This window comes from Mustela erminea, chromosome 17, assembly GCF_009829155.1.
Source record: "Mustela erminea isolate mMusErm1 chromosome 17, mMusErm1.Pri, whole genome shotgun sequence".
Taxonomy (NCBI): Eukaryota; Metazoa; Chordata; class Mammalia; order Carnivora; family Mustelidae; genus Mustela; species Mustela erminea.
In genome coordinates, this window is record NC_045630.1 from 11,762,906 (window position 1) to 11,776,255 (window position 13,350).

The following is a 13,350-nucleotide window of genomic DNA, read 5'->3' on the forward strand; positions in this document are numbered from 1 at the left end:
GCAAGAGTTTATCCTTTTTATGGCTGTGTAATATTCTCTCTCTCTCTCTCTCTCTCTCCCCCACTGTCTGTCTCTCTCTCACACAGACACAAACATACACACACACGCGCACACACACCCACACACATACCACATCATTATCCATTCATCTGTCAGTGGACACTTGGGTTATTTTCATATCTTAGCTATTGTAAATAATGCTGCAGTTAGCATAGGGATGCATATATCTTTTTGAATTAGTGTTTTTATGTTCTGTGGATAAATAGTAGTGGAGTTACTGGATCATATAGTATTTCTATTTTTAATTTTTTGAGGAACCTACATATTTTCCAAAGCTGTTGCACTAATTTGCACTTCCACCAACAGTGCACAAGGGTTCCTTTTCTCCACATCTTTACCAATACTTGTTACTTCTTCTCTTTTTAATAGTAGCCACTCTGCCAGGTGTGGAGTGGTATCTCACTGTGGTTTAGATTTGCTTGTGGGGTTTTCTATGTAGATAATTACATCATCTGTGCATAATAACAGTTTTCTTCCTTTTCAATCCTTATTTTTATTATTTCTTTTCCTACTCTACTGACTGTATCATTATTAAACTGTTTAGTAGGAGTGATAATAATGAAGGTTTTAATAGAAGATGTCCTTATTTGCCTCTTGATTTTAAGGAGAATATTTTTAGCATTTTTCTTTAAAGTGTTAAGTTTGCTATTCTGCTGCTGCTGTTGTAGCTATCAGTTATCAGGCCATGGAAGTTTCTTTTGTTTCTCTTTTGTTTAAAGTGTAGTTTTTATTTGAATCTCCCTGATGGCTAATGATGATGAACATTTTTTCATGTGTCTGTTAGCCATTTGTATGTCTTCTTCTTTGGAGAAGTCTCTTTCATGTCTCTGCCCATTTTTTTGATGTGATTATCTATTTTGTGTGTGTTGAGTTTGAGGAGTTCTTTGTATATCTTGGATATCAGCCCTTTGTCTGTACTGTCATTTGCGAATATCTTCTCCCATTCTGTGGGTTGCCTCTTCATTTTGTTGACTCTTTCCTTTGCTGTGCAGAAGCTTCTGATCTTTTTTTTTTTTTAAGGTTTTATTTATTTATTTGACAGAGATCACAGTAGGCAGAGAGGCAGGCAGAGAGAGGAGGCAGAGAGCTGAGTAGAGAGCCCGACGTGGGGCTCGAACCCAGGACCCTGGAATCATGACCTGAGCAGAAGGCAGAGGCCTTAACCCACTGAGCCACCCAGGTGCCCCCAAAAGCTTCTGATCTTGATGAAGTCCCAAAAGTTCATTTTTGCTTTTGTCTCCTTTGCCTTTGGAGACATACCTTGAAAGAAATTGCTGTGGCCAGTGTCGAAGAGGTTACTGCCTATGTTCTCCTCTAGGATTCTGATGGATTCCTGCCTCATGTTGAGGTCTTTTACCCATTTCAAGTTCATCATCATTAGCCATCAGGGAGATTCAAATCAAAACCACATTGTGATACCACCCCCTATCAGTTAGAATGGCCAAAATTAACAAGACCGAAAACAACATGCATTGAAGAGGATGTGGAGAAAGGATAACTCTCTTACACTGTTGGTGGGATTGCAAGTTGGTGCAATTACTTTGGAAAACAGTGTGGAGATTCCTTAAGAAATTAAAAATAGAGCTTCCCTATGACCCTGCAATTGCACTATTGGGTATTTACCCCAAAGATACAGATATAGTGAAAAGAAGGGCCATATGTACCCCAATGTTCATAGCAGTAATGGCCATAGTTGCCAAACTAATGGAAAGAACCAAGACGCCCTTCAATAGACGAATGGATAAAGAAGATGTGGTCCATATATACTATGGAGTGTTATGCCTCCATCAGAAAGGATGAATACCCAACTTTTGTATCAACATGGATGGGACTGGAGGATATTATGCTGATATGCTGAGTGAAATAAGTCAAGCAGAGAGAGTCAATTATCATGGTTTCACTTACTTGTGGAGCATAAGGAATAACATGGAGGACATGGGAAGATGGAGAGGAGAGGTGAGTTGGGGGAAATTGGAGGGAGAGATGAACCATGAGAGATGGTGGACTCTAAGAAACAAACTGAGAGTTTTGGAGGGGAGGGAGTAGGGAGGGTGAGCCTGGTGGTGGGTATTAAGGAGGGCACGTATTGCATGGATCACTGGGTGTGGTGCATAAATAATGAATTCTGGAACACTGAAAAGGAAACTTAAAAAAATTGCTAAAAAAGGTGTAGTTTTTAAAAAATCGCATGAATGCTTTTATAATTTTATTGATCTGTGTTTGTATATAGAAATATTTCTTTCTTTCTTTTTTTTTTTTTTAAGATTTTATTTATTTATTTGTTAGAGAGCGCGAGCACAGGCAGACAGAGTGGTAGGCAGAGGCACAGGGAAAGCAGGCTCCCGGCTGAGCAAGGGCCCAATGTGGGACTCGATCCCAGGACGCTGGGATCATGACCTGAGCTGAAGGCAGCTGCTTAACCAACTGAGCCACCCAGGCATCCCAGAAATATTTCTTAAAATATTGAATTTTTTTTCCAATTTGTTTATGTGCTAAATCACATTAATCAGTTTTCTAATATTAAAACAACTTTCATTCTTGGGATAAACCCAACTTGGTCATGTTATTTTATTTATAAATTGCTAGATTAGTTGATAATTTGATGAGACCTTTTGCATCTATTTTTGATGAAATGGGTTAGCTTTCCCTCTTGATTTATTATTTGGAAAATTTCATTAAAATGGGAATTACATCTTAATGTGTTTAGTTGAATTTGGAGGTAATGCTCTTCAGGATTGGTCTTTTTTTGTGGAAGATTTTTACACTAGTGATTCAGCTTATTTATTAGATAGTTCATATTTTTAATTTTAAAAACACAGTTACTCATTCTAGGAATGAGTTTACTTCTATATTTTCCAATTTATTGGCATAAGCTTTTAATGATATTCTCTTACCACCCATTTAGTCTCAGCAGCATCTGAAGTTTTGTTCAGTTTCTCATTCCCAGTATACATTTTTCTGTTTTTATTAGTTTTTTTTTTCAACAAACTGTCCTTTGGCCTTGTTGAGCCTTTGTATTCTTTGCTTATTTTCAAATTAATTAATTTTACTTATTTTGCTTTCTTATTTATTTTCTTCTACTTTATTTTTTTGGTCTAATATTTCATGGTCTCTTTAATACCTTAATTTTTAAGTTGTTCTTTACCAGTGTAAATACTGAGAGTTCCCCCCTGCCCCAGTATATACTAGTTTAGTCTGATTTTGTTATATAGTATGTTATTATTACTGTGTAGTTCTGAGTATTTTCTAATTCTTATTAACTTCTTCCTTAATATTGGTTTAGGATATCAGAGCTTATGGTTTTTTCTGGTAACCTTTCTGTTATTGATTTCTAATTTTATTATACTCATATAATTTGGTTTTTATGTTCTCAGTACTTTGGAATTTTTTGGAGGCAGCTTTATGTCTTGGCATGTTGTCAAAATTTGTAGAAGTTCTGTGTGTATGTTTTAAAATGATATTCTCCAACTCATAGGTGGGGCATTACATGCATGGTGCTCATTTTTTTTTTTTTTTTGTCTTTTTGGGTTATCAATTACTGAGAGTTACAGTAAAATCTATGAAGGTGAGTTTGTTTCTTCTTCTTTTTTTTTTTTTTAAAGTTTTTTTTATTTCTGTATTTGACAGAGAGAGATCACAAGTAGGCAGAGAGGCAGGCAGAGAGAGAGAGAGAGAGGGAAGCAGGCTCCCTGCTGAGCAGAGAGTCCGATGCGGGACTCGATCCCAGGACCCTGGGATCATGACCTGAGCCGAAGGCAGTGGCTTAATCCACTGAGCCACCCAGGCGCCCCTGTTTCTTCTTTTATGTCTGTCAGTTTAGCTTTACGTATTTTGAGGTTATGTTGTTTGGTCCATACATGTTTAGAATCATTATGTTCTGGTTATCCACCGCCCCCCCCGCCTTTTTAAGCTCTATGTATGGCTCCTTTAAATCCTTAGTCTACTAATGCATTTCCCCCTAATATCTCTTTTGCTTATTATTAATATATCTAACTTAGTTATTTCGTGGGAGGGGAAGGGTTAATAGTAGCTTCTACTTTTTCTGAAATTTTGCATAAATTTGGGGAAGAACCTACTAAAACAAGAAAAAACTCACAGAATTTTATGGAGGGCCAGCAAATCTAAATATTATGTATTTGGAAGAATTACTGTAAAATATGCAAACTTCCAGCCGTATTCGTAAGGAAAAACAATGAAAAAAGATACAAATATACAGTATTAGCATAGTTTTAAAAGGGCACAAAAATAAAATTGTTATGTTCCTTAAAAAAAAAGACAAAAGAAAATTATTTTACTTTATCCCAGTAAATTTGAAAATTTCAGTGCAACATATGAATTTGTAGAGAAGTATAACATAGTTGTCACAAGAAGAAATAGAAAATATGAAAATGACAATAATATGAAAGTCAGCTATTAAAAGTCCACTGGAAAGACGTTTTCATTAACATGTTTTTTTTTTTTTTTTTTTTTTTTTTTTTTTTTTTTTTTAAAGATTTTATTTATTTATTTGACAGAGAGAGATCACAAGTAGACGGAGAGGCAGGCAGAGAGAAAGAGAGAGAGGGAAGCAGGCTCCTTGCCGAGCAGAGAGCCCGATGCGGGACTCGATCCCAGGACCCTGAGATCATGACCTGAGCCGAAGGCAGCGGCTTAACCCACTGAGCCACCCAGGCGCCCCTCATTAACATGTTTTATCAGACCTTATAGTCAGGGTCTCCGCTTTCATCTTCTCTTTGATTTTTTTTTAATATTTTTATTTATTTGTCAGAGAGAGTAAGAATGTGAGCACAAGCAGGGAGAGAGTAGGCAGAGTGAGAAGCAGGCTCCCTACTGACGGCAGATTCTCAACGACTGAACCACGCAGGCGCCCCTCTACTTTCATCTTCTAAAAGTTTTCTGGTTTTGTTTATCACCTTGAGATCTTTAAACAGACTGTATTTTGTGTAGACACTGAAAAAGGAGAGAAAGCTACTTAAACATACTTAATGAGGTTTATTGATCATTGGTCCCAAACCAGATGAAGACAGTATAGAAAAAAAGATAATTGTAGATCAACATTGTTTATGAACACAGATGTAAAATTTTAAAAGCAAAGCAATGACATCTGTGTATTAAATAAATTCATTACAACCAAGTATGATTTATATCAAGGTCTATAAAGATGTTTCAACTTTTAAAAATCTTAAGTAATGTACTAAATTGAAAGAGTGAAATAGGAAACCAAATCCTCTTCATGGAGATTGTAATTAAGTCATATCAGCTGTGTATGAGAATACCTGTTATTCATAATTCAAACACCCACAAACACTTGGTGGTTTCACTTTTTTTTTCTTTTTGCGGGGGGTTGGGGGGAGTTGGTGGAGGTGCGCATTTGATTGGTAAGTAATAGAATATTTCTAGTTTGTTTGCATTTCTCTGATTTCTTGTGAGTGCCATTTTCTGTTTATTAGCCATTTGTATTCACATGGAACATTTTAAATGGAAAAGTAACACTTATTGCACAATTTGTTTACTTGAGGACAGGGACTATTTATCTTTTATATCTCTAGAGTCTTATAAAATGGCTGGCATACAGCACAGGTATTAGAATGTACTTTGTGAGTGAATTGAGTAAATGATTAGTAAAACTATGAGCCTTCAGAAGAAATTTGTGGCTTAACTCATTTTTGAATGTCTAAAATAGAATACTTTGCAGTACCAAAGAAATGGGATTTTTACCAGCAGGTTTCAGAAAATAAAGAATAGATAGGATTGTTTTTAAAATTTCTATTAATGCTGAAGTCTCCCATAAAACTTGGAAAACTCATAAAATCCTAATTACACATAATTGTGCAGTACTCATTTGTAAGTGCTTTCAGGGAATATGCTACTGTATGGAAAAATGATTTTTTCTTTTGGCATACTATCATCCTTTGTATCTTTGCTAAAAGATCATTTTAGCAACCGTTTATGTACCTGGATTGTATAAATTTCATTTATAGAGAGAATTTCATTTAGTTTTAAAAAATAGTTTCTTTGAATCATTGAATACCCCATCAAAAACTAATGATGTACTATATGTTGGCTAATAGAATTTAAATTAAAAAAAAAAGTTTCTTTTCCTATTCTGCAGTAGTGTTTCAGGTGTTTGAAAATGCTCCATTTTTGATTTTTTAGATAAGTAGGATGTTACCTAAAAGAAGGTATATGTGGAATTACTCTAGATTACAAATAACTGTAGTTGTCTGTGATGAAATGCTGTTTTTGGATTTAGGGTCGGTAATGAGAGAAAATTATGGAGCATATACTTTATTTGGGTTCAGGTTATTTGGAAGTCTTGAGGTAGGAGGAATATAAAGTGAGGTAGAAGCTGTATTTAAAGAACTGCTAAAGGTTATGTTGTAGGCTGCTGTGTGATGTTTTTTAGCTGTAGCTGGCAACTGGACCAGCACTAGACTCATACTGGCTGACTCCACATCTTTATTTTTATTTTATATATTCTGTACCTACTCACCTTAACCATGTATTTCTGAAATGCTGATACAGAAGCTGGGAAAGGGAGGGACACAGCCTCAGATTACTCCTGGATGGATAGATGACTAATCTTCCTTGTGGTTCCCTTATGTCCCACCTACAACTTTGCATATAGTCTGTTTGTCAATAAGAATATTTCATTAAATATTTCCACCAGTTATGATGTATTTCCGTTTGGAACCCTGACTGGTACACAGTGGCCATAGTCTCACCAATTTGTCTAGTCTGGTTTGTTCAAAAACCAAGGTGCCTTAGTAATTTTTTCAAAGTGTTCACTTCATTTGGTGCCATTGTTTTGTGTGTCTCCTTTTTCCTAGGATGAGCTCCTCCATACCGTCATTCAAATTTGATATTCCTTTGATCATCTTAGTTGTGTGAATTCCAAATAGCCAACCTCTATTTCCTTTCCTTATTATCTAAAACACCTTCTAGTAGAAGTCTCTACTAGACTGAGATATGCAGTGTGGAATACCCTTCCTTTTTTTTTTTTTAAAAGATTTCATTTTTTTTTTTAAAGATTATTTATTTATTTATTTGACAGAGAGACATCACAAGTAGGCAGAGAGGCAGGCAGAGAGAGAGAGAGGAGGAAGCAGGCTCCCTGCTGAGCAGAGAGCCCGATGCGGGACTTGATCCCAGGACCCTGAGATCATGACCTGAGCCTAAGGCAGAAGCTTTAACCCACTGAGCCACCCAGGCGCCCCCCCCTTCTTTTCTAATTTAGTAGGGCTAAATACCTTCAGAACAAATCAATTTGTAAGGACTGCCTCGCCTGTTTCACTCTCCTAATGCTCAAATAAGTATTACTCTTGCCCCGTGGAGGGAAGGGGACGAGACCTTTATCTATAGACCCTTTAATCATATTACTCCTTTTTTTTGTGAGACCGAAGAGGGACATGAAGGGAGGAAAGGAAGACAGGTTGACATTTCTCTTAGAGGCAGCAGAACATACATTGATTTTAAGATTTTTTAAAAATGTCAGTTTATCAGCTATTATTAATAGGGTGTCTGAATTCCTTGTATGGTATTCAAGGCCAATTACATTTTCCACTTTCTGGGTCCATTTTCTTTGCCTTTCTTCTCAAAATTCTGTAACAGCAGTGGAATATTTATTGTTATCACCTCATGGTCATTTTCTTGCCTCTCTGCATTTGCTTATATTGCTCCCTGTGCCTGGAATGTCTACACTGCAAACCCAGGCAAAGTAGCAGAGTTCTACTTAGTCCTCAAGGTGCAGTTCTGTGTTATGTCATCTGTAAAGTATTAGTGTTCCATTCTCACCTATCTTGAAGCACTTTATATTTACCTCTCTTAGAAGTTTCATCCCACTGTTAAATTTTGTATGTGTGTCTACTGTCTGTCTGCCCTGAAGACTTAGAACTTCCTGAAGAAGGAAGGTATCATACTGTACTGATAATTGTTCAAACTTCGGTGAGTGCCACCATGTTTTATATAGTGTAGACTCTTGCTAATGGTGTTAAAAGGGTATATACATGAATGAGTGTGAAAGAAATCTGAATTTATGTGGTTGGAATTGCTGAAACTCCTTCCATGAAATTTGCTTTTACTTCTTGGACATTTGTTGTTAAAATAATATGTCTAGCATTGAGTGTTAGAATTCTACGTGAAAATGAATTGACCTCCTTTGTACATTGCTCTTACTTTGCATTATTTCTTATGTTATTAGGTGTTTAAAAGTATGTTTATCACAAAAAATGTAATTCACATGCAAGAAATAAAGGAAATTGTTTTCTTATGGAAATTAAATGTATTTCTTCTTAATATAGTTTGATGGGATTATGAGGTATTTTGACTTCATTCTTAATTATCATTTGAATGTTTATTGCTTAAGAAATGCCATTATGTATATACCTAATTTAAGTAATTGATGTTCTTTTGTTTCAGCCAAACCATTTACTTCTAAAGTGAAACAGATGCGCCTACACAGAGAAGACTTTGAGATACTGAAGGTGATAGGTCGAGGAGCTTTTGGAGAGGTAAGAGATAAAGTTTTTATTAAAGTTCTGCTAATTGTTGTGGAAAAAATTTTATACAGTTTATGAGAGAATTTAACTGAAATATGATGTCCTTGCTATCATTATATGATCAATCAGAAAATATATTAGTGTTTGGATGAAATATTTCTACATGGAATTTTTTTCCAAGATGTTTTTCTTCGCATGTCAGTGGAAGTTTCCTTGTGCCGGTACCACAGTCTTACATACTCTAGATTAAGAAGTCTCAATATCTGATACTGTAATTCCTCCAGCTTCCTTCCTCTTCTCCTCTGTTCTTGGCCCTTGATATTTTTATAAAATTTTACACTGAATGTTTCAGTTTCGGAAATACTCTTAAAAATCCACACCCATACATCTACTTGAATTTTGATTAGGATTGCCCTGAAATAGGAGATTAATTTGTAGATAATTGATACTTAATGATACTGAATCAGCCAGTTGATAAAGGAATGTGGTATTCTTTGTTATTTTAATTAGAATTGTTAAATTTCATTTTCTAGTTGTTTTTTGCTAGTATTTAGAAATATCGTGGAGTTTTGTTTGCCTTCATACCTAGCAACCCAGTTGATTTTACTTTTCAATTATGAATTGTGTTGGATTTTAAGAAAATGTTTTATCGGCATCTTTTAAGACACTTAAGGCTTTTCTCCTTTACTCTGTTAATGTGTTGAGTTACAACGATTTAGTTTCAAATGTTAAACTAACCTTGCATTTCTAAGATAAGCCCAACCTTGTATTATCTTCATGTCTCATTGCACTTAGCTTACTCTGTGTATGTGTGTGTGTGTGTGTGTGTGTGTGTGTGTGTGTTCAGATTCTTGGAGAGAAACTGGCTTGTAATTTTCCTACTTAAAATACCAATCAGGGGCGCCTGGGTGGCTCAGTGGGTTAAAGCCTCTGCCTTCGGCTCAGGTCATGATCCCAGCGTCCTGGGATCGAGCCCCACATCAGGCTCTCTGCTCAGCGGAGAGTCTGCTTCCTCCTCTCTCTCTGCCTGCCTCTCTGCCTGCTTGTGATCTCTGTCTGTCAAATAAATAAAATCTTAAAAAAATAATAACAAAATAAAATACCAATCAGATTTTGGTATTTTGGTTATGCTGGCCTTTCTTACTGTTCTCTGGAAGAGTTTGGGAAGATTGTTATTATTTCTTCCTTAAATGTGTAGAAGATTCCACTTGTGAAACCATTGGGCCTGAGGCTTGCCAATAAGACAGTTTTAATTTCTTTAGAGGAAATCAGATTGGATTTTCTCTCTATATGTTAGTTTTGCAAAGTTCACCCATGTCATCTGATTTTTCACAGTTATTACTATACTTATTATTTTTACCTCTTATTTTTTCATTTTTCATGCTAGAACTTTATCAGTTTTATTTTTTCAATGAATTAACCTTTGCCTTTTGAATTTTTCTGTTGTATATTTGTTTCATTAATTGCTGCTTTTAATATTTTCTTCCTTTTATTCTCTTTGTTTTTTTTCCTTAAGATTTTATTCATTTATTAGAGAGAGAGTAGAAGGCAGACGCTTAACCAACTGAGCCACCCAGGTGCCCCTTTTTTCTTTTCCTTCTTTTCCTTTCGCGGGAGCATCAGCAGGGTAAGGGTAGAGGGAGAAGTGGGCTGTACTTTCTTTTGTTTTAAGTTGCTATTCTTTTTATAACTTTTAGAGACAGATAATTAGAGCATTGGTGTCTAGCCCTTTTTTTCAAATGTGTGTTTAAGACTATACAATTTCCTCTAGACAGCTTTATCTACAGCTGATAAGTTTTGATATGTCATATTTTCTTTGTTATTTTGCTCAAAATACAGTGTGATTTCTAATGTGATTTCAAATTTCCATTGTGTTTTCTTTTTTTTTTCTATTAACTTAGAAGTTTGTTGATCAGTTTCTAAATACTTGGAGGGTTTTCTAAGTGTATTTCCTTTACTGAGTTGCAGTGTAATTCCATAACAGTCTCTGTGCGTGATTTCAGTCCTTTGAAATTTGCCATGCATTGTTATATAAATATTAGGTTAAAATCATTAACCTTGTTGAAATCTTCCACATCCTTACTTTATTTTCTCTGCTTGATTTGTCGTTTCCTGATAGAGGATTTGTTTAGTCTTTATTTCTTTTATTTTTCACTGATAACAAATATAAAGTTATTGCATCTTCCTGGTGATTAACTCTTTTAATCATAATAGAATGATCCTTGTTGTCTCTAAATAATGCTTTTTGAAATTTTCCTTAATTTGATGTGACTAGAATGATCCTAGGTCTTTTTATTTGTATTTTCATTAAATATCTTATTCCATGCTTAGAGTTTTAGCTTTCTATAATCTTATGGTATGTTTACTGTTCAGTAGAATACAGGTTTGGTTTGTTTGTTTGTTTGTTTTTTTAAGGGAACTCTACCCCCAGCTTAGAGCTTGAACTCATGACCCCCAAGATCAAGAATCACATTTTCTACTTTGTTTTTTAAGATTTTATTTACTTATTTGACAGATCACAAGTAGACAGGGAGGCAGGCAGAGAGAGGGGGGAAGCAGGCTCCCTGCTGAGCAGAGAGCCCCATGTGGGGCTTGATCCCAGGACCCTGAGATCATGACCTGAGCCAAAGGCAGAGGCTTAACCCATAGAGCCACCCAGACTCCCCTTTGTTTTTGTTTTTTTTTTAAGATTTTATTTACTTATTAAGAATCACATTCCCTACTGACTGAGCCAGCCAGGTCCCCCAGTTTTTATTTTTTAATCCAGTCTGATAATCTCATCTTTTAATTGAAGTTTATAGTCATTTGACTATATGTAATGGAATTATTTATTACTATTTGTTTTCTATATATCTTCCCATTCTGTATTATGTGTTTAATTCCTGGTAATGGAGTATTTTAAATTATTCTCTCCCTCATTTATTAATTTCTTAGTTTAACTTTTCATTTGGTTTCTCTAGAGATTGCCATACGTAGTCTTGGCAAATTTGTATTTTGCTAATTCTGATTTATCTGACTTAAACCTTTTTTGGGCCATTGCTTTTATGTCTTCAGTAGTACATATATTTAAAACCTCCAAAACTACTGGCTCTGTTCCTTTAGATGTGTTCATATATTCACATTTTTCTCTTGCTTTTTATAGTCACAGACTTCCCTTTGATAACATTTTGACTTAAAAATTCCTTTAATTATTTCATCCTGTCTGATGATAAACTGCTTTTATTTGTCTGAAAATACATTTATTTTGAGGTCTTAAGTTTTTTAAAAAATTGAGTTCTGTGCACACCTGACTCAATGGATTTTTACATTTGCATGTACTTATGTAACCATTACGTACAATAGGTACCCACTGCCTCCTCTCTGTGAGTAAGCACCTCCATATTAATTATTTATGCTTACTTTATCACTGTTGATTTATTTTGCCTGTTTTTGAATTATTTATTAATGGAATTATATAATACATACTCTTGTTTCTGGTTTTTTGCTCAACATGTGTGATTCATCTTGTATTAGTTCACAGTATTCCTTTGTATAAATACACCACAAGATATTTATTCATACTAATGTTGGTGGGTATTCAAGTTGTTTATAATTTTTGGCCATGTTAATGTTGCTATGAACATTCTTTTACATGTCTTTTGGGAGACAGAGACACTCATTTGTGTTTCATATAAACTTAGGAGTGGAATTGCTGGGTGATTGGATAGGTCTGTTTAGCTTTGGTCGATAATGCCAGAAAATTTCCCAAGTGGTCACCAGTTTGCTGATTTTTACCAAAAAACCCACCAACAGAGAAGGTTCTAGTTGCTCACAACCTCACCAATACTTGGTTATTTATTTGTTTTTAAAATTTTAGCAAATTTTTTGGAGGGTGAGTAGTAATATTGGATTACAATTTCATTTTATATTTTCTCTTAAGTTTTTAACTTACACCCGTTTTCATATCACTGTAAATACCTTAGATTTTTTTGTGTGTGTGTGAAGTGCATATTCTGATGTTATATTGGGAGTGGGTGGCGGATTGAGAGTGGGTTGTCTGACTTACTGGTATATTCTGGGTATAGGTGCTTTATTGGAGATAATGTGTGTGTATGTGTGTATTAAATAAAATATCTCTTCCTTTCTGTGTCTTGGCTTTTCCCTCTCTATATGGATCTTTTATTGAAGAGAAGTTTTTAGATTTAGTAAACTCCAGTTAATAAAATTTCTTTATTGTTAGTCCTTTTGTGTTCCTTTAAAGAAGTTTTTTTTAAAACTCCCAAGGTCATGAGGATATTTTCCCATGCTAAAGTCTATAATCTTAAAAATAAATTTTATATTTTAGACTGTTTTCCATCAGATTTATAATTGTGTGTTTCTTGAGGTATAAGTCAAGGCTCATTTTATTCTTTGTAGGTTTTATACATTTATGAGTGTTTGATGTTTTCAGATGAGCTTTAATAGAATTGTTTTCTAACTTTGTACTAGAATAGAAATGCAATTGATTTTTGTATATTCATACTGTATTTAAGAATCTTGATATATTCACTTATTCTAGATTATTAATATGTAAGTTTTTGAATTTTTCATAGTTGTATTTCCAAATAATGACCGTTTTTTTTCCCTTTCTGAACTTTATGCCTTTTATTTCTTTTTCATATATTACTGCAATGGAGAGGATCTTCCATAAAATGTTGAATTCAAGTGATGAAAATAGAATTTTTGTCTGGTTTGTGATTTTAGAGTGAAGTACTCAGTATTCTACTATTGCATTTGAAGTTTGCTGCAGATTTTTTGTTTGTATTGTTACTCT

The 13,350-nt window shown here is 34.7% G+C and overlaps 1 protein-coding gene across 15 annotated transcripts in view; it reads left to right on the plus strand.

Moving 5' to 3' along the window:
- Positions 1-13,350, plus strand: part of CDC42BPA (CDC42 binding protein kinase alpha) — a 329,438-nt gene that overhangs the window by 60,731 nt on the left and 255,357 nt on the right. For all 15 annotated transcript variants that reach the window (XM_032317331.1, XM_032317316.1, XM_032317323.1 and 12 more), the window contains exon 2: positions 8,479-8,570. In XM_032317331.1, the coding sequence (XP_032173222.1) occupies positions 8,479-8,570 (92 nt within the window). The remainder of the gene's footprint in view (positions 1-8,478; positions 8,571-13,350) is intronic.